This window comes from Temnothorax longispinosus, chromosome 11, assembly GCF_030848805.1.
Source record: "Temnothorax longispinosus isolate EJ_2023e chromosome 11, Tlon_JGU_v1, whole genome shotgun sequence".
Classification (NCBI taxonomy): Eukaryota; Metazoa; Arthropoda; class Insecta; order Hymenoptera; family Formicidae; genus Temnothorax; species Temnothorax longispinosus.
The window spans coordinates 10,058,344-10,081,142 of NC_092368.1; the positions used below are offsets into that span (position 1 = coordinate 10,058,344).

Here is a 22,799-nt window from a genome sequence, read left to right on the forward strand (position 1 = left end):
TGAAAATAAAATGCTTTGCGATATCTCAAAATTTCCGTCGAAAACTCAATTTTTGGATGCCGTATGGCAATTTTCATTTACATTCAAGGGTGGGGAAGTATGACCAAAATATCGCTCAAACCATCCTAAAAAATAGGAAAGTATGCAAATAACATCTAAAATCTTAGCAGTTTCTATCAAATTCGATGCAACTTTGAAACAAAATGGTTTATGACATCCAATTAAATAGTTTTCAGACGTTACCCCCCCCCTTATAATCAAAATAAATCCTTCAAAACCACCCCTGAATCATCATTTCGACAAATTGACAATTATTCTAAAACAAATAAAGTAAAAAAATTTAAATAAAGTTTACGGGCCGTAAAATTCTTTCAGAATATATTTCAATCAAATTCACCTCCATAAGGATCATAACCAATCAATACAAATCATCTCCTACACATCATTTAGACAACTAGGCAATTATTCACAGGCAATTAAACATAAAACTTTTTTATTAAGTCTACAGGCCATAGAATTCTACTAAAATGTATTTGGATCCAAGTCAACCTCATTTTTAGGGGATGATTTTTAAGGGCAGATTTTGATCATCATGAATGTGAATTTTATCAAAATAAATTCTGGTAGAATTCTATGGCCTGTAGACTTAATAAAAGCAGGGAGGGAGCGAGGGTGGGAGGGAGGGAGGGAGGGAGGGAGGGAGGGGGGAGAGAGAGAGAGAGAGAGAGGGGAGAGAGAGAGAGAGAGAGAGAGAGAGAGAGAGAGAGAGAGAGAGACAGAGAGACAGAGAGCAAAATCCAAACAATCTAATACTCATTAATGATCAACACCCCTCCCCACACACACAGCAAAGAGGGTTTGGAGTCAAAAAATGCTACGGGAATGACGAACCGTAGGGTCTTTATCTCTGCTGTGACGCACGCACGCACGCACGCACGCACGCACGCACGCACGCACGCACGCACGCACGCACTAGACCGAGGGTCACATATATCGAGTCCAAAAGAGCCTATATCTAACATATCAAATCTGGACCTTCAAGGGCTTATAGCGCGGAAACGGCTAATAGGATCAAGTTATGCTCATTGAGACATTTGTTCAGAATGACGAGAATTACAACATATCCAAAAATTAACCAAATCCGCAGAAAGACATTTTTCCCTAAGAATGGTGCGGGTTCCTTTTACTTACAGTTTGTGTTTTGCATAAATTCGTCTTATACTTCTGCTTCAAAACTGCAATTTTTTTGTAGCACGATAAATGATAGCCGTAATTTTGTACTGATTCGATTGTCAGCTGAATGCTGCCGTATTTGAAATCTAGTTTTTTACGACGAAACAGTAACATTGAAAAGCACTTTTCGAAAGGTACATTGTTAAATGCAAGCACTGCTCCACCAGTGTCGCACAGAAAACACTTGTCCATTTTTCAAAAATAACAATTTAACTCGTAAAATGTTGAAAAATGTTCACATCTACTGTCGACCTGGTTGAGCACTATTGACGCACACGTAAACGAAGTAACCTCTGTGTCTCTCTCTTGTGTATACATTCGAGTTTAGAACTCTATGTTGTGACGTGACATAGTCACGTCCCCTGTCCAGATAGCTCGACCGGGGGGAACGTCCGGGATGTCGTCTCCGCCGGAGCGGGGCGGGGCGACAGCGTTAGAATTCGGTAGACATTATATTATTTCCGAGAATTTCAGGTGTCGAGTAGATGGCCAGGAGAAAATTGTAACGACTTGAGTCGCGCCGTGGAAGTTTACGGGAAACGTTCTACGTAGGAGTTGGCCGGCGGACGGGTCACGATTGGGCCCATTTGCCGATGTTGCTTGGAGCGTCTTGCAGGGCGAGTGCATCAGCCTTGATGTTCGCCGGGATGAAGCCTGCCGAATCGCTAAGGAGAGAGATCGCCACGGAACACTGCCTACCGGCCGACGGAGCCATGGCCTGGCCAGCCTGGCCGTCGCACACCGGCACCAGAGTTGCGGCCCGATCAACCGGACTCGAGAATAGGCTTTTCAAACCTACCGCCGGCGAGCGAGGAAGCCGCGAGGGGCGCGACAAGAGCGGGAGACGCTCGACTCGCGTAGGGCTGATCGGCAAGGAGGGCTTGCAAGGACGGCGCGCAGGCGCGGGCCCGACGTAATCCCGCCGGGACTTAGGCTAATTTCCGCGTTATTGTATCTCGTAGTTTCCGCAGTCCGCAGCAAAATATTCGAGAGAAAAATTGTAATTTACCGATTCATTCTAAAGTAACCTGCCGATTTATTCTGAAGTAATCTTCTCTCTCAAATTGTAATTCACCGATTCCGTCTGAAACAACTTGCTGATTTATTCTGACGTAACCTTTTCTGTCAAATACATTATATTTGTATTTTGTTATTTGCGTGTGTTAACTGCGCTACGTTCCCTCTCCTCCTCCAACCGCGATTAACCAAAGAAACTCACATCATCATCATCATCATCATCAGTTGCGCTACAACCCAATGCGGGTCTTGGCCTCCTTGAAGAAACTCACACTTGAGAGAATTGCGATCTTGTGGATCGTGGTGCAAGGAATCGCACCTGGCGCCCAATATTTTGAGGAATTATTTAGTCGAGCTACCATCTGGGTTTCTGAGAGTCTTGTCGTGATTGATTTTTAAGATCGTTAGTGAATAAAAGCGACGGCGCGCTCCTTCACGGCCGGCGAGACCGTGAGGACATCGTCGTTGTCGTCACAATGTATACATCTTTGTCAGCCGCGGGCCCAACACTCGGTTTTGTTTGATGGCCCGCGGTCAGCCAATCAACAAGCGAGCCCGTATTGCGAGCTCACACAGGTGAGAGCGGATCATTTAAAAGCTGGCAACCACCAGTTGCGGCAGCTTTTACACAGGCAACCATATTCGGAGCAAAAATATTGTGTAGAGGAAAAATTTAGCTTCAATTTGTGTAAAAATTGTCTCGATACACGATAAACGTTTATAATTAACAAAAAAGAACCTTTTTGCACCTGGCTGCCAGAAGATTGCAGCAAACTGAGAGGTAACAACCTATTTTTTCAAGTTCTTTAGATCACTCTTTTTCATATGACGCTTCATTTACTTCGCAAACAAATGAACAAAGTTGTTTAAAAAAATTTAATTGAAACAGCTCAAATTAAGGGTACTTGCGGCAAGATTTTGCTAGGCACACCGGCCGCGATGTATGACCTGATATGTAATCTTCCATTAAAATCGCATTTCGATAAAATAACAGATGAACGTATAAATCACGCGGCCGGATCCCGTACTACATTGTTTTTTTCGCTATAAATACATAAACGGAACGCATTTCCAACTTAACCCTTGTGGCAACGAGCCTCGGTCTCCCCTACTCTCTCTCTGCGCGTTTTTTATCATTTTTAAATAGGTAATTTTATACTGATTTTTAATATCACCAAAGACTCGTATGGTTTTTTATATTATTATATGTATAGTAGGTATATAAAGATTATTTACGTTATTGGGCTACAAATATTGCTACGAATATTTAGCATCATTACCATATATTGCAAGTTTTGAAAAGAAAAAATTAAGCTGTCATCAAACAGCAAGTGAATAAGACTAGTATGAGTAACGTGTGTTTTTATTTTATTTCTCAAGAATTTATTTTTGCAACACAACTTTATCTTATATATTATTGAATTTGGCGCAACATAAGCTTCAATATAATTTTAAAAAATTTTCAAAATATTAAAAAACAATAATGAGTGATGGAGATAGTTAAAAGAAAAAAACAATTTTTGCCCCGATCGACGTTCTCACCGACGATCTTATTGGACAACAAGAGTCAGGCGGGTATATACTTGTAGAGTGGCACCTACGAGATTCCTACAAAATCGATTCTTTCTAATCTGCTTAACTGTATGTTTTATTTTCAGGGTATAGTATCTGATCTTTTCCCGGGATTAATTCTACCATCGCCGAGCTATGAAGCACTTCTCGCAGCTGTGAACGATGTTGCACAAAAACAAAATCTTCAGACTGTGAAAGTGTTTCTATTGAAAATTGTACAGACCTATGAAATGATGATGGTCCGACATGGATTTATGTTGGTGAGTGATGTACTTCATTACAATGAGATTTAGAAATAAATACTGCCTAAATTAAGAAGGAAAATGCATTTAAAAATGACTAGAATATCAAATCTTTTTTTATTAAAAAAAAATAAATAAAAACAGATTTTTTAGTAGTTTTTTTTTTTTACTAAAAGGTGTGATCTACAAAATAATTTCTAGATATATCTTATTGTATCTAAAAGAAATGTGCAAAATAGAAACTTGCATATTGCTTCCTCCCGATTACAGATTGCTATAATTGCTCCTATTTTGTTTCGCTCACAAAGCTCCTCTTATGAGGAAGCTTGTATTTTATTCAATGCATAATTATATTTATTAGTTTGGTTTCTTCATAGAGGAAGCTTTATGAGCGAAATGAAATAGAAGCAATGGTAGCGATCTGTAATAAGAAGGAAGCAATGTGCAAGTTTCTAATTTGCACACTTTTTTTCCTTTTCTAAAAAAGGCATGTCATCGATACTCGAATCTATCGAAGTATTGTTGTCATTTTTTCGCGATGCCGATTGGTTCTCTCTCTGCGCTTACTTCATGAGTGGCTGTCATGACATATTTTGACAGTTGTGTGTATCAAAAGGTGGTAATACTTAAGGAGAACTCCCTCCTTACCGATTTCGCTGAATTTAGGCTTAATCGACGCGTTTTTGCACAAAACGAACGAATCTGGCAGAAAAAAGCCCCGCTCTGCCCCGCGAAGCGAGATATTAACTGTTGAAATTGACGACTATCAGGTTATGAGACCTGTCATACCGACGCGATGTAGCGACTGGTAGCGATCACGAACATGCCCTGCGGCCACATGCGCATGCTCCGTAGCCGCACGCGCATGCAAAAGAAGGTCACGTGACAACTGTCTGCTTGGTAAGTAACACAATTTCAATCATTTCAAATGTTAATTCTCTTTTGTTTTAATCTTACGAGTCTAACTGTCAAGTTGTCAACACAATGCGACTGCACGAGTTTCTCGCAGTAACTCATAATAAAGAAAACTTAATTACTTATTTAATCGCTAAAAAAATACTTAATTATTTATTTAATTGCTAAAGAAATACAGTGTCCAAAATGTGGTAATAAATTAATAATTGATACAAGTAAGCTCAGATTTCGATGCTGAAAAACATATTATGAAAAGAATTCCAGCAAAAAATATGTAAAAAAACAATGCTTCAAACAAGTGCAAAATATGATAATGTGATTTAGTAAATCAAAATTGAGTTTAGAAACCGTATGCCGATTAACAACATACTTTATTATGTTACGGCCTCCGCGACATCAATTTTTGTGTACGGAATTACAACTTTCCGAGCCATCGGTTATTGATTGGGTTTCCTTTTGCCGAAAAGTAAGTATAATTTGATACATTTAATACATTAAATATAAATATGTTAAATGTATATTTAGTAAATTTATTTAAAAATGGGGCCAAAAAAAATTCGACCAAACTTGGAGGCCGCAACAAAATTGTTGAAATAGACGAGGCTAAAATCGGTAAAAGGAAATACAACCGTGGCCGAATTATCGAAGAGAAATGGATCTTCGGTGGAATTGAACGCGACTGAAGAAAAATATTTCTTGTGCCAGTTCCGGATCGTACAGAGAAAACTTTGCTGGAAATTATAGAAAAGTGGATTCTACCTGGGACGACGATAATGTCAGATTGTTGGAGGTCTTACAATTGTTTAAACAATGAAGGCTTCCAACATCTGACCGTTAATCATTCCATGAATTTCGTTGACCCAGATACCCGTAAATATAAACTTTAAATAGTTTTACAAATGTTTGGGTTTAACTATAATATATTTAAAATAAAAAAAATAAATAAATGTTGCATAAATAATGTATTGACAGTTTTTTTAATTTTTAGGAGCCCACACCCAGAACATAGAACGCGTTTGGAGAGAGGTAAGAGCTAATATCCCACGGTACGGAACACGTACTTCACACTTAGTGGGATATTTAGCAGAATATCTCTTCAAACGCGTTCATGATTACGAAGACCGTTTGAACAGTTTCTTCTGTACCATTGCGGAACTGTATCCACCGAAGATCCATGATGAAGCAGATATCTCAGAGCCGGAGGCTTCTACAAGTGCTACAACTTAAAATGAATATTTGCTAAACCACGTATCACATTTTACACTTTTTTGAAACATACATTGTTTTTTTACATATTTTTTGCTGGAATTCTTTTCATAATATGTTTTTCGGCATCGAAATCTGAACTTACTTGTATCAATTATTAATTTATTACCACAATTTGGACACTGTATTTCTTTAGCAATTAAATGATGCTACTTTAAATAAGTAAAGAGAATTATTATTTGGACACTGTATTTCTTTATTTGTTAAATAAGGGTTGATATATCCATTAATAATCATATTACTGTGTTTCGTTAACCTGAACGCTTAATATCTGTAACATAAATAATTTGTTAAAGCAGAGAATAGTTGACATATGAAAAGTACATATTTATGTGTACTTTTCACATACCAACTATTCTCTGCTTTAACAATTTTATTTCTGTTTCGTTAACTTCAACGCTTAATATCTGTAACAGAAATAATTTGTATTCCAAAATATTCTCTGTTGTAATCAAAACCACAAACTTGAAAACAATATATTAAATTTTATTATTTATTAATTGGATTAAAGTTGAGATCTAACATTTCCTTAAAATAAACGTGATAATTAACTGTATACACGGCTGCGTCGAATATGTCCAAATTGCTACAAATTATAAAAAACATAATTAATACTGTTGAGGTCCGCCTATTGTATTTCGCTACTGAGATAAGGAGTCAAGGGAGAAGTCAGTATATAGGCATTTGCAAGTTAACACACAGAGAAGTTTTATTAGAACATCCAACTCGTGGCTTGGTATGTGAGCGACTGACTCACGCACGGCACGCAGGCCGGTAAACGGAAGCTTCGCAGAAGGCGCGCATGCGCATAGGGAACGTGAACATAAAAATATGTCTGACTTACTTTAACAAATACTTATTTGATATATAGTTATCAATTGAAATTAAAACAATTACCTCGTGATTTAAATAGCTAAATCTATCCTTAATATTGCGCTTCCTTTCCGCTCTATACGCATTTTTCAACGTAAAAGTTAATATATCGTGCAAAAAATCTTCGGATACTGCATTTAGATATGAAAAATTGACAAGGATCATTCTATTGTAATCTTTCAAATTTTTATCCCAAAACATTTTTCGGATGAATTTGGGCCATGTTGTTGCATCGCCAACAACATCCTGAACCGCTAGCCACGGATTACTATTTAATTGCTCTACTGAATATGGCATTATAAATATTTTGGAATTGCACAGAACAATATATGATATGTCATTGAGGTTGAGCGCTCAAGTACATCACGTGACCACGGGACATGCGCATGTGGTCGCGGAGCATGTCCGTAGTCGCTACATCGCGTCGGTATGTCAGGTCTCATAACATGATAGTCGTCAACTTTAACAGTTAATATCTCGCTTCGCGGGGCAGAGCGGGGCTTCTTTCTGTCAGATTCGTTTGTTTTGTGCAAAAACGCGTCGATTAAGCCTAAATTCAGCGAAATCAGTGAGGAGGGAGCTCTCCTTAAGTATTACCCAAGAGGTTAATGGTGTAATAGTAACAGATAATATTAACATGACTTTTTTAGAAAAGGAAAAAGCTAAATAGAGAATGTCTGTGATATTTAATTTTACGTAAAAATATAAAGTTTTATTTATTATAAATGTGTCAGAAGTTTTCAACCTTTTTCACTGTCATTGTGTATGTTCACAGAAGATAATTACATTACATAATTATTATGAAATATTGTAAATTATAGTTTTTTCCGAATAAGTAAAATTCAATCAATACTTTTTTCAAAAAATTTAAAACAAAATACCTGTGCAATAAGTATTTCAGAGAGCTATATGTTATTAAAATTTGTAACGTAAAGCATTATCATAATAATGAAAAATTTAGAGCACCGATTTCAAGATCAATAAACAAATTTGCACTATCAAGACAATTAAAAAGATAATAACTCTTGTCTATAATATAAAAAGTGGATCACTAAAGGTGTTACAGACTAATATTGCTGAAACTGATCAAGATATGCAATTCTTATTTTCCAGCGACTGCTTAGCATAAAAAAAATTAATTTCATTAAACAATGCCCGCTTTGATGCCCAACAGTTGCTAGAAAATAAGAATTGCATATCTTGTTCAGTTTCAGCAATATTTCCTTAGAGAAAAAGTATATTCAAAAGTATATAGAAATTTGTATATCTTGTATATTCAGTCTATGTAGTACCTGGTTTTATATAGAGATATTTAATATTACTGAATTAAAACGATTTTTTAAAATAAATAAAATCACGTTGAAAAAATATGAAAAAATTCTCAAAAATCCTATGTTATATATAAAAATATTTAAGCAACAGCTTACAGTGGACCAACTTATGCTTCTAATATTTTTAATATTTTTTCGAAAGTTTGACAAAGGCCGTCCCACTCTAGGTCAAAGCTTAAAAATTTTGATGTCTGATATAAGATTTTTGAGAATTTTTTCAGATTTTTAAATTGTGGCCAACAATTAGTTGGTTTAAAAAAATTATAAATCAATCAATTTTATAAAAAAAATTTAAAAAAATCTGAGTGCATTTTTCAGTTGGAACAATAACAAAAAATCGCGGATCAAATCCGAGAGGGTCAGACCACCCTAGAGAAAAAGTATATACAGGTATAGAGAAGGTATACACAATTTATGTATGCGTATACAGAGTTTCTGTATCCGTATATTGAATGTGTGTATTGTGTATGCTATTCCATGGCCTGTATATTTGGATATTCATGACCAATATATCCCTTAAGTATACAGAGATCCAAATCGTAAGTATATTCGACTTGTAATGGCCATGGAATAGGAATACACATATTCAATATACAGATACAGAAATGCTGTATACATATACATAAATTGTGTATACTTTCTGTAAACCTGTGTATGAGGCATTTCATGCCAAATCGACTTAGTCTGACTTTTTTTTGTTAACGGGGGGGGAATCCTCATCAGATACTCCCGCCCACGGGGCGGGGCGGGCGGTTATGCCGGACTTCTACGGACTACAACCCCCCCCCGGGTGTCCCTCTCGGCGTTTGTGTAGGGAGGCCTCGGGAAATGCGCTGATTCGTCCATGAGCCTTCGCACACCTAGCCCTGTAGGGCTTGAATCTAACTTGTGGCGGGTGAATGACACCACCCGCCACCCCTTTCCCGGAGTTGCTGCAAGCAGCAGCGGGCGCGCGGCTGTCCCCGGGCAAATGAGAGGAGGAGTGACCATCACCGTGTGATGGACCCCTTCCCCCCTCACGCTTTCACATGAAGGGCAGGTGGAGGCAAGACCCAAGAGCGCCGAAATGCTCCCAGGCCCTGCCCTCAACCCTCCACGGCCCGGAAGAAGCCCTCGTGACGGAAACCCCATAGGGAGTCCGTCCGAGCCTCTCCCGGGCCGCATCCTCCACCGACCTGCTCGGCATGAGAATCAGCGGCAGGGGGACGGGCTCCTAGAGAGCCCGTCCCCGTGCTGCCGCCGTCTAACCCCCCTTTCTGTGCGGATCAATCGCCCGCCTCACTCCGAGTTCGACACATGCCGCCCTTCCGAGAGGGATGGTGCCGGCCGGAGGGGTGAGGGAGAATGCCACCCGCGTCGGCAGTGAGGGAGAATGCCACCCGCCTCACCCCCCCCCCCCAGTCGTTGTCTTAGTCCTGTGCTCTATTAAGAGCCGCGGCAAGGGCACTTATGCGAGGTCCGCGTCGCCTTCTCCTCGGCGATTGCGGTTTCGGTGCCCCGTCCTCTTCGTCGCTGCTCTCCGCTGGAGTAGGGGCTTTCCCCTTCTTATCCTCTCGTCCGCCTCCTTCCGCGACATCAAGTTGCCGCAGAAGGAAGCGAACGCCTTTCTGTTGTTGTCGCCTTCTTCTCCCCCCTCGACTAGAGTCCCTATAATAAGAGTCTGGACACTGCCGCAAGTTTGACAAAGCATGGCGTCGTAAGTGGTGGGGATAGTGCTTACAGTATAACACGGTGTAGCACTGAACTTAGAGAGTTTAGTACATGTGTAGATGCTGAGTGACTCGATCATTAATATCGAAGTGGAAGATAGCTTAGTGGAAATGTGCTCAAGGGTATAAAAAAAAGGGAAGATACCCATGAGCACAAATGGGACATCTACCCATAGGGATATCCACTTGAGTATCTCCTCATGGATATCTCCTCATAGGTATCTCCTCATGGATATCTCCTCATAGGTATCTCCTCATAGGTATCTGCTCATGGGTATTTCCTCATGGGTATGTTCTCACAATACATATAAAAACTCATAGTACATATAAAAAATTAATTTTATTTTGAAAAAAAGTTCTTATATTGTATTTATATTGAAAATGCATTTATATGCATTCTTATTCATTTTCGCTATCCGTGTCGTTTACTTGCTTCTTTGTGGATGATTTTAGATTATTCCTGATAGTTTTTATTTTTGACGTGAGATGTTTATTGATGAAACCTAGTCGCTGATTTAGTTCAGTTTCGGAGACTTTTCCATCCATCCGTTCGAATCTGATTCGTGCTTTCATGAGATCTGAAATATATATGTTTATTTATAGTCCTTTACAGTGTAATGGGAAAGAGGGGATTAGAAAAATGACACAGGTTTGTATTGATAATAATTAAATTAACTATCAATTACATACATATACTACGTTTACGCGAGCGTTACTTCTGTAGTAACTTACGATATATCACTCATTTACGCGGAGTAAATTATCGTAATTTACTACGAAATCCCGTTTACGCGAAGGAAAATCCCGTTTACGCAAAGGAATTATCATAAGTTACTACAGAAATAACGCTCGCGTAAACGTAGTAATATACGCTTTCCATAATTGTGTGCTTTGTTATTAACAGATTGTTATATTTACTTCTTATGTACGTTTTTTTTAAAGGAGAGCACGCAGGCCGTGCTTCGCTGTCATCTTTATTTGGACACGGCTTGCCCGATGCACTTCTATTAAAAAGCTCTTGTCTGTTCCATAGTAAATCCGCCAATTTCTTAACAAATTTTCCATCGCCTTTTGGTCCAACATCAATTTTGTTAATTTTATCAAACTGTGCCTGTGATACAGTAGCCATCTGATGCAAAGAAAGGCAAAACAACTGTTAATATTAATCTCCAAAATATAAAAATGTGTGGATTCAAGCAAAATTAAATTTTTTTCAAATTATATATCATTATACTATCATATAGTAATAACTGAATTTAAAAAGTGCAATAAAAAGGAACGATTATATACAACATCAGAAAAATAAAAGCATAAAAAATAAATTTCAAAATACTGTTTAAATTAATGAAATATTACTTTATTTTTCTCAAACTTGTTATTTAAGAAAATCTTTTTGAATTAAAACCTTTAATTATATAGGCGATAAAAATATACAAAGTGCAAATTGTATAAAATAAAAATCGACTAGTTTTATTAAATTAATTTGTGAACAGCTTAATAAATTAAAGCTATTGAGATGCAACATTCTTTCATACTAATTTTAAAAAATCAGCAGTTATGGAAAACTGGAAATCCTATAAACAAAAGAAATTATATTTCTGAAAAACAGTTGTTAACATAGTCCAATCCACCAAAACTTATTAGAATGAACATCACGACCCGATTTATGAGAAGTTTTTCTAACAGAGAGTACATAGCTTCCCTAATACATACAATTAATTTATTGTAACCGAAAATACATGCCCAATAATTATCTGAAAAAAAAGTAGAGGTTGTAACAACACTCACATTCCTAGCATGTTGAATTTCACAAGCAGGTCCATGTATTATATCGCTGTTTTTCTTCAGATACGACAAATCAACAATCAATTTAGTCTGAAATTATAAACATGCACGCAAACATGCATACAACCTTAAAGTTTAAAAAGTATGAATAAAAGAACACAAGTCCCATAAATTCATTAAAAATGCACTATGCATTATCCAAATTTTTAAAGAACTCTTAATATTTCAGAACCAAGAATATTGAATATTATAGTAAACTTAAATTATATTTCTTACAGACCTGTTTATCAGTAGCTGTAGATTCCTGTTTATATTTCTATAGCATTTATGATCCTTTCTGTCTTTGAGTGTGATATATTTGGCAAAATCTGAAAAAAAAAACTTATTTTATTAGAAGAACTGATTTTTCCAAAAACCTTGTACAATTTATTTTATAGATTATTTAGAACTTACTGAATTATCCATGAGAGCCAACTCAGAGTTATTTCTTCAAGCGAGGTTACACCTTCAATATGTAAAACCTTGATTTCACGAGCGTTATTATCTTCAAGCGAGGTTACACCTTCAATATGTAAAACCTTGATTTCACGAGCGTTATTATCTTCATACTAAAGAAAAAAAATCAATATTTTAGACAAAAGTGTTTATCACAAACGTTTAAAATTATAAAAATTAATTATTTAATTAGAAACCAACCGCTGGTATCTCTGTGTCCATGAAATCATCTGAACCTTCATGTTTTAACTTCATCTATTATACATACAAAAAGAAAGTAAGTTATAAAAACTTTGACAAAGCCATAATTAACATAACGTTTTAACATTTTACCTCAGAGCATTGTACACCACTTAAATCATGATTGAAAGGAATGGGAAGCTTTGAGGAACTCATTGGATTTTTTTTTATGTCATCATCCTTCAACTTATCTGAAACAAAATTGTGAACTATATCCAGGGTATCTGATTTAAGGTTGCCATAACAAAAACTGAAGATAGATTGGATCAAACCGAGGAGGAAAGTTATGTACCATTTTGCAAAATTTCTATTAGTTATCGAACAATTAAATAAAATATTAGAGCGAATAAGCGCTTGGATTGAATCGGAGAGCGGTATACGGCGAAGAGAGGTGGAGTCAACGATCGACGGTAGACAAGCCGTCGCTCGTTGACTCCACCTCTCTTCGCCATACCGCTCATCGTGTTCAACCCAAGCGCTCATTCGCTCTAATATTTAAATTAGTTAACATTTATTGAGGTACTCTTTAATACTCTACTCTTTACTATTACTTTTTAATATTTTAATTAATACTTTTTAATAATTTCGTTAAGTATATAAGTATATAATTTTAGTAGTTTTATGACAAAATAGTTCAGTATTTATAGATTTTTTAAATCTGAGTGTCTTTTTTTGTATTACAGAATGAAGATATTTCTAATGCATCTGCTATTTGTAATACAGTGGAAAACATTGATGAAGAGCCTGACTGGAATAAACAAACTGAATCAGATGCCATGAGTGTTTCTTCATTTTCTTTTGATTCAGAAACTTTATTTGTACGAAAGTTTTCCTAAATAATAATAATTTATAAAAGGGGTACTCAAATAAGTTAGAGTTTAACGGTTTGACATAACCTGTCAAACCGTTAAACTCTAACTTATTTGAGTACCCCTATTATAATAAATATTGTTAAAGATTGTTGTGAAAACTATCTAAAACAAAGTATCTAAAAAAAGTTTTATTGTATTTTGTTTTGTTTTCTTCTGTTTTGTTATTGTGTAATCAGGTTTTGATTTTTTTTGCAGGAGACTAATGCACAATCTAATTTATCTAGTACAAATATTGAAACTTCTGCTGAAAACAGCAGTATCGATGAGGATGAAGGAAATGAAAATCAACTATTAACTGAGAAGCTTATCATTGGTGGAAAAAAATTAGAAGGCTTAGAAGAAGAAATTCTTTTTAATAATAGACAAACAAAATTTGATGTAATGCTTATATGGAGCTTTTCTTTCCGACACAACCTGACTGCTATTGCAACTGAGGATCTGTGCAAGCTTGTGAACTCTTTGGTTGGAAATGAGTACATTCCAACCACTAAGTATATGTTTAGAAAAATTTTTGGATTTATTAATTATTTATTTCACTTTTATTGTCCTAACTGTCAGTGCTATCTTAATGAAGTGTTGAAAAGTGAAAAAACAAGTACTCTCAAATTACATTGTCCTGTATGTAACCAAAAGGGAAGCACAAAAAACATGAATGATGGCTATTATTTTGTTACTTTACCTATAAAAGATCAAATTTCCTTTCTTCTGGAAAACACAGAAAATATTTTAGAGTTGATCCAATATCGTTGGAACCGCAACAAGCCAGATGAATCTGCTATTTGTGATATTTTTGATGGATTACTTTACAAAGAACTTGTTGAAAATGGGACGCTTTCAAACCAGTATAGTTTAAGTTTAACAATGTCCACGGATGGGGCCCGTCTGTTTTCTGGATGTAAAAACACATTATGGCCAATACATTTTCGATTAAATAAATTTCCTCCTTCATGCAGATTTGATCAAGCCAATTCAATGTTAGGTGGTATTTGGTTTGGCAAGAATGAACCAAATATGTCAACTTTTTTGTCTCCATTTGTGAAAGAAGTCAATGAACTAAACAATATTGGATTACACTGGAAAGCTCCAACTGGACAACTTATTCATAGTAAAATTGTTTTACTAGCAAATGTCATGGATTCAAAAGCTAAACCTATTGTTCAAAACATTAAGCAATTTAACGGTTATTATGGGTGTGGTTATTGTTACCATCCTGGTGTTATGATAAATAATAATAATAATCAGGCAAAGTACATTATGAATGATGATGTTTATTTGCTAAACGATCTTGGGACGTCCTATACTGTTAATGGTTTTGACCCCAAAACCAAAGAACCGAAGATTTTCCATGTCACAGACAGAAGTAATGAAACAACAAGGCACGAAATGGAACATGTTGAAAATCTTAAAAAAGAGAAAAGAATAGCTGTAGATGATGATGTCAAGGGTGTCAAAGGAAAAAATTCATTTTGGATTCTTAGAAAGTTTGATATGGTGTTTGGTTGTGTAATTGACTATTTACATGGTGTATTACTCGGAAATATAAAGACTGTTACATCACTTTGGTTTGATTCTCCTATTGGTGTTGATTTTTCCATTAAAGATCAGGAAAGTAACGTAGATGACAGACTTTTAAAAATTTGTCCTCCTTCATCTATATCCAGACGGCCTCGAAGTATATCTGATCGAGTGCATTGGAAAGCCAATGAGTGGCGTTCTTGGCTACTATTTTATAGTTTACCATGTCTAATTGGAATACTCCCTGCGCGTTATTTGAAGCATCATTGTATCTTAGTTTCTGCCTCACATATATTCCTAAGTAACAACATTACATTATCTGACTTAGAAAAGGCAACTTGGTTATTAATTGAGTATGTCGTCGAGTTTTTACATTTATATGGATCTTCAAAAATGTTTTTTAACACACATTTACTTTTGCACATGGGTAAAATGGTTGAGATGCTTGGGCCATGGTGGTGTTATTCTGCTTTTTCTTTTGAATCTGCAAATGGTAGTTTGATGAAACTTGTGAAAGGAGTAAAAAGTACCGCGAGTCAAATTGCAGAAAAATATTCAATGTGTAGACTTTTACCGAATGTTATACAGCTATATAATGTAAGTGATAATGCCCTAGCTTATAGCACAGATTTACTTCTTTATCGCATTGTTAAGAGTGTGCGCAAGGTAAATTCCATTACTATCTTAGGAGCTCATAAATTTTTGATACTAACGAAAGAAGAAAGGCTTGCTTTCACTGAAGCTGGCCTTGAACCAACAAACTGTACCTATGAAAGAATGATAAAGAATAATGTTAAGTATCATGTTAAATGCTACACCAGACAAGGAGAGAAATCAAATGACTCCATCGTACGATTGTCATGTGGAGGATACGCAGTGATTGAACGAATATTGCTCTTGAGTGACAGAGAAACTCCGCAACAGCATTGTGTGTATACTCTTATCCGTGCTTTAAATATTGAACATAATATATCTATAACAACTCATCAATGCGGTGCAAAGGCTTTGCACATAAAAGTTTGTTCATTACTTTTGTACGGTATACAATGTATACGTACATTGATAAAAGCAGAAAAAATAGTTAGCAAACCTATTTTAATAGATTTTGGAGATTCGTTTTATGTTACTGATTTTCCCAATATATATGAAAAGGATTGACTAGCTTTACCAATAACATTCATTGATCAATTCAGATCATTCAAAATGTCTACTGTAAATTTTTGTTAAAATTAGACAAATGATAATAAATATTTTATTCACAAAGTGGTTTTTTATGGTATATTATATTGGATATTATTGATGATATATTATTTCATGCATCTTTGCTAATATATCATTAATATAGTTCTCATAATCACCAACAACAAACATTAGTGGAAATGTATCTATGGGTATTAACAATAAGTTAAAGTACCCAATCCTCATGGGGCACGAGCATATTTCCAAGGAACATGGGTATGTCCTCAAAGGACATGAGCATATTTCCAATTCTCATAGGTATGTCCCCAAGGGACATGGACATATTCCCAAGGAACATGGGTATTTTCCAAAGAGGATATATGTTCCCAAGAGGATATACCCATGTTCCTTGGGAATATGTCCCTTGGGGACATACCCATGAGAATTGGTATATCCATGGGTATATCCTCTTGGGGAAATACCCATGTTCCTTGGGAATATGCCCATGTCCCTTGGGTACATACCCATGAGGATTGGGTACTTTAACTTAGTTTCCATAGGTACATTTCCACTAGGGATAGTTCTTTTAAGTGTGAAGTAATAGTATTATAAAAATATTGTGAATTATAAAAGCATTATAAACAAGTAAGACAAGTGACTTATAGTATAATATTATGAAAGATAAAGTAAAATATATAGAAAGAAAACATAATGCTGTAACAGAAATCACTTCCTAATCGTTAATATTGTATTCATTGTTTATTACAAATTACATAAATTTTGTAGAAAATGCCTGGTTGTTGCGTGCCTAATTGCTTCAATTCTACCAAAAAAGGATTTTCGATGAGGAGTTTCCCATCAAACTTAGAGCGGAGAGCAATATGGATGGAAAATATTAATATTCACAGTGGCCAATCGCGAAAGTAAGGCGCAACTAAAAACTTATTTGTATGCGAAGTAAGTAATAAATTGTATAATCAAAGATAGAAATATAACGGTAATCTTGGATAATTTTTGCAGGCCCATTTTTCGGCAGAAATGTGGGAAAAGGTACGAGTGGATGGTAAAAAACAATTAAAGGCTAATGCCGTTCCAACAGTTTTTTCAGCTGTTATTCCAGCTGTGGAAAAAATTCAGATGTATGTATTGGTTTTAACTGAAATTTTTAATGGCGTTATGGTAAAGTAAGTTTTAAAACCGTTTTAATTTTTATAGATTTGCAATGATGTTCCTGTTGAAATAAATATTGAAATGAATATACCAACAAGTGATTCAATGACTGGAGAACTGGATGAAGCAAAGAAAAAATTAGAGAGAGCAAATACTATTATCCGCAAAATTGATAAGACAAACAGAAATCTTCGGCAGCGTGTACGACAATTAAGGAACTATATTACGTTGTATAAGGAACAAAGATTTCCTGTGGCACAAGACTTGTTGCAACATGTTTTTTATAAAAATCAGATAGAGTATCTAAGAGCTAAATATAAAGGACGGTCTGTTCGCTCTATACGTGCATGGACAAACGAAACCATTAAAAAGGCACTACAGCTCAAACATACATGTGGGGATAATGGGTACAGAGAATTACTACGTCAAGATATTCCTTTGCCTTCAACGTACTCTACGCAGACGTTTGGAATGTATTACTTTTAAAGATGAAATTTGTGATGAAGTTTTTGACTTATTAGGAGAGAAGGTATCAAGCTTTCCTGATGAACGGTATAAAAATGCATGCATGTCTTGATGAAATGAGTTTAACACCAGGTCGACAAATAGATCCTTGCACCAATTCAAGTATTGGATATATGCTACAATCCCCGACAAACATGGTAACTCTTTGGTTTAGAAACATATATTACATATTATGAGGGTAAGTTAATAATTATCCGCACTTTATTTCTATAATTTATTAGAACAACAGTAGAGAATATAAAATTGTATTATTTTTCAATATAAATAAAGTCCCCTTGCTTTTCAATGCACATGTTCCTTGCTTTTCAATTCTTTGTTCTTTTTCTTTACGTTGAAAAATGACATAATTGTATGTTCTCTACTATTGTTCTACTAAATTACAGAAATAGAGTGCACGTTTTTGAATGTATGATTTTAATCTATTTACTTATATATATATATATATGTGTGTGTGTGTGTGTGTGTGTGTGTGTGTGTGTGTGTGTGTGTGTGTGTGTGTATATAGGGTGACGATGCCTTTTGCCACGCATGGTTTGGTGTTCATGATTTGCGGTATATTTATACGATGGAAACAAATTGTGGCGTACTATTACACTCTTGAGGGATTTAATGGTGCAATTTTAAAAGAAATTATTCTTAAAATAATTGAAAAAGTCGAATTAGTAGGTCTTAAAGTTCACACTATTACATCTGACATGGGAGCGGTTAATCAAAGCATGTGGAGAACTTTCGAAAATATATCTGCAACAAAGTATTCCAAAATTAGAAACTCGGTGCCGCATCTACTAGATAACAGTCGAAAACTGTTGTTTTTTGCTGATGCTCCACATCTTTTGAAAAATCTTCGATCTGCCTTGGTGAATAATAAAATTATAATATTGCCACAGAATTTCGCGGAACTGTACGAACTATCTTCATGCATTGTTAAATGTGCACATGTCGAAGATTTAGTAGCTAAGCAGGAAAACGTCGTGTTTAAATTAGCACCAAGATTAGATAAGGAAACTATTACTCTTACGAATTTCAATAAAATGAGAGTTAATAAGGCAACCGCTTTATATGACAGAGATGTTAGTAGTGCATTGAAATTTATAGGAGAAGAACGTAACATGAACGAGTATAAAGTAACTGCTCTATTTATTGAAATTGTATCAAAATGGTTCAATTTAATTACTTCTCGAACTTGTGCAACTGCATTAGGAAAAATAGAAGAAGAAAAATCGCGAAGAAAATTTGATGAGAGTATTTGAAATCAGTTATTGATCTATTCTGTAATATTAAAATTGGACAAGATGGAAAATTTAAACCCGTACAATGCGGTATTATGATCACTACTACATCTCTCATAGAACTGACAAATTATTTAATTAATGAACAGGGATATTCGTATGTGTTGGGCGCAAGATTCACTCAGGATTGTGTTGAAAACTTGTTTTCAAATATACGAAAGAAATTTCCTGTGCCCAATGCATTACAGTTCAAACAAAGCTTAAAGATCCATAGCGTTTCACAATATTTACAAGTTCTAGGACACACTAATTACGAACAAGACGAGGGTGCCTTAGTAGTTAATTTTTTAACAAATTTTCAAAAAAAATCGTAAAATATCGTACGAAATTCCCATAATTCCTGCTCACATTGACAAAATAAAAATTCATATGGACAATGTTCACTTAAATGTATTATATTCTCTTGCTGGTTATATTCTTCATAAAATTTCTAAACTGCCGACAGTTTGTAAAACTTTTATTGATTCAGCTGGATCGACAACATTTGATACCAATATAAAGTATTCCAAATTAGTAAATTAAAGGTGTTTTAAATCAAAAACATTGTTTTTTGTTAACACGGCGACTTTCAAGTATTTTCATGACATGGAAATTATTATAAGAAAATATCTACCTTATGTTAAGAATAAAAATTGTGATTTAATAATTCTTCACGTAAAAATGGCTGATATTCGTTGTAATGCGCTGAAAACTTGCTGCGATTTATTTAATAAAATAATGAAACAATACATTACGTTTCGCATAAAAATTGATTGCCAAAAAGGGAGATTAAAAAATAAAAATTTTAGTAGCAAAACCATGGCAAGTCATGCTATTATTAAATAACATTATTTACTTTTAAATTAAAATTGTATTTGTATTTTTACACAAATAAAACTGTTGAAAACAAGTTTATTTCTTTATTGTTCCATTTTTAACAGTTGAATAATACCGCGCGCTTATTGGTTCCGCCATATTTTGTCAACGCCAATAGAAAGTAAGACAACACTCTACCCTCGGGGTCGATTCTGTATTTTGAGACGAGGTGAAAATTACAAAAGTGAACAAATTTACTAGATTTCGACAAATGAAGTTGTAGATTCTCTAGTGAATTTCCTCACTTTTGTAATTTTCACCTCGTCCCAAGATACAGACTCGACCCCCTCGACCGTCTTTGCAATGACGGGCGGGAGGAAGAGGTCCTCCTTGATGACTGCCCGGAGGATGCGGCGCTGTTCGTCCCACGCTATACAATGTTCCAACGTGTGTTGCGCCGTGTCTGCCTCCCCCGGGCAGTGATGACAGCGCGTGGTGCGCTCTTTCCCAATCCGGCACAGGTAATCATCGAAGCAGCCGTGCCCGGTGACTACTTGTGCCGTGTAGAACAAAATTCCCCTCCTTTTTCGTTCCAGCCACTCCACTAATACCGGCTGGACAGCCTCGCGTACCCTCCCACCCGCCAAATGGGGGTTCGCTAGATATTCCTCCCAGCTGCGGAAAAGCCTGTACCTGGAGCTTCAGCACCCTCCTTGCCCTCGCTGGAACTTCCCCCAGTCTTTCCCCGATCGCCTTCACCGAGCTAAACATTTCGGCGTAGGATTTCGCAATCAGGTAAACTGGGGGAATCCCGGCAAGGGTGGTCGCCCCCACGTGGGAGACGGTCCTGTAAGCTCTGGCGGCCTTATTTGCAATTATGCGCTGAGCCGCCGCCATTTGCCTACTAAGGTGGGCCTTTTTGCCCACCTTATCCCATCAGATCGGTGCTGCGTACAACAGCACCGAGTGGACTGTCGCACGTCCCCGCTGGCCTCAGCAATGTTCGGTAGAAGTCTGGCCAGATTGTTGGCCACCCTCTTTGCCGTCGGGGTCACGCGGGCGACGTGCTCGCCGAAGCTCCTTTGGCTGCCCAGCCACAGTCCAAGGTATTTTAGATGCGGAGTGATCGGGAGTATCGGGACTCTTATTCTCTCCACTCGGAGGCTGAGCCCCTCCGGAGGCGGCCCCTACGTTTTGCAATCATAAAATAAAGTCGCTAGCGTTTTGGCGGAAGCCACCTCTAGGCCCAGCCTCCCAATGGAGCGCAACACGCACACTGCCGCCACATTTGCCAATCTGATTAGCTCCTGCCAACCCTCCCCGCTGACTCCCAATTAAACGTCGTCGGCGTATCCCGAGAGCCAGCAATTGTTGGGGAGGGGAACTCTGAGGACCAAGTCGTACTATTATCCACAACACGGGTCCAAGAACGGACCCCTGCGGGACCCCGTACTCCACTAACTTGATCCTCAGGAAGCCGTCTCGGTCCGTGTACGTAAGACCCCTGTCCCGGAAATAATCCCGGACGACCTCGATGAGATAAGGGGGGACGTCTAACGCCTCCAGCGCCCCCCCCCCCATAACCGACCAGGAAAGGGAGTAAAAGGCGTTCCTTACGTTGAAGGAAACGCCCATCACTACTCTCCCCGTCTCAATGTCGGCCTGCGTGCGGGAGAGGACGCGTTTGATCGCGTCAACAGTGGATCTCCCCGCACGAAAGCCGAACTGGTTGTCTGATAATCCTTTATCCTCCCTCCGGGACAGGTGCTGGACGAGGCGCTCGGCAATTTCTCTCTCGAAAATTTTGCCTATCTCGTCCAGCAAGCACACGGGCCGATGCGATAGGCGGACGGGGAGTCCGCCGGTTTCCCCGTCTTCGGCAGGAGCACCAGATTGACCTCCTTCCACTTTTTGGGGAACTGGCCAGCGCGCAGGCATGCAGTGAATAACCTGCGCATTCTGCCGGCCAGTCTCCCCGCGGCCAAGGTCCAGGCACGGCTTGATATTTCGTCAGGGCCAAGAGCTTTACCCCTCTTGACCCTGCGGAGAGCCCTCGCGAGTTCCTCCGTACTGACCCCCATTGCGTCATTCCACTCCCAGGGCACTGTTTCCGGAAACGGGACTTCGCCTTCTCTGTCGGCGGGGAAAAGTGTATCGATCACCCCGCCGACAAATTGGGGGTCAAGTGTCTCCGTTAGAGATGGCGCCCAAGGCCTCAATTTATCCCGAATCAACTTATAGGGGCGCCCCCATGGGTCCTCCTGCACACTCGCGAGGAGCTTTTTCCAGATCTCCTTGGCCGCGAATATGGCTCGGAACATGGTGTAAGGATATGTTGGTGTGAGGAATTGTTTTATTGTGCATCCTTGTAACGACGCTTTAAAAATATTCTTTTATGCCGACATACCACACTTGATAAAACTCGCAAGAAACAATTTTTTGGACTTTGAATTTAACACGAACGGAATTTATGTCAATAAAACGTGTCTAGAAGAATTATTAAAATTAAATAAAAGAGATCTGAAAATAGCGCATAAACTAAACAGAACGCATATTGATATCGAAGGAACACAGCGACAAAAGGTAAAACTGGCTGCACAAATGTTTTCCAATCAAAATGCGTCAGCAATAAGATGGTGTGGAGAAAACGGTTTAATATCTTCTACTAATTGGAAATACACCTCTGACGTACTATAACTATTTAACGATTAGTTTGACATTTTCAATAGTTCATTGAAATATGGTAAATGTGATTCATCACATGCATATGGCATTG

At 37.3% G+C, this 22,799-nt stretch overlaps 1 protein-coding gene across 1 annotated transcript; it reads left to right on the forward strand.

Annotated features, from left to right (window-relative positions):
* The first annotated feature begins 5,355 nt into the window (after positions 1 to 5,355).
* On the forward strand, positions 5,356 to 6,206 carry LOC139821374 (uncharacterized). Its single transcript, XM_071792382.1, has 4 exons — positions 5,356 to 5,458; positions 5,523 to 5,655; positions 5,740 to 5,849; positions 5,968 to 6,206. The coding sequence occupies exons 1-4, from the start codon at positions 5,356 to 5,358 to the stop codon at positions 6,204 to 6,206; spliced, it is 585 nt and encodes a 194-aa protein (XP_071648483.1).
* Positions 6,207 to 22,799: the final 16,593 nt, after the last annotated feature.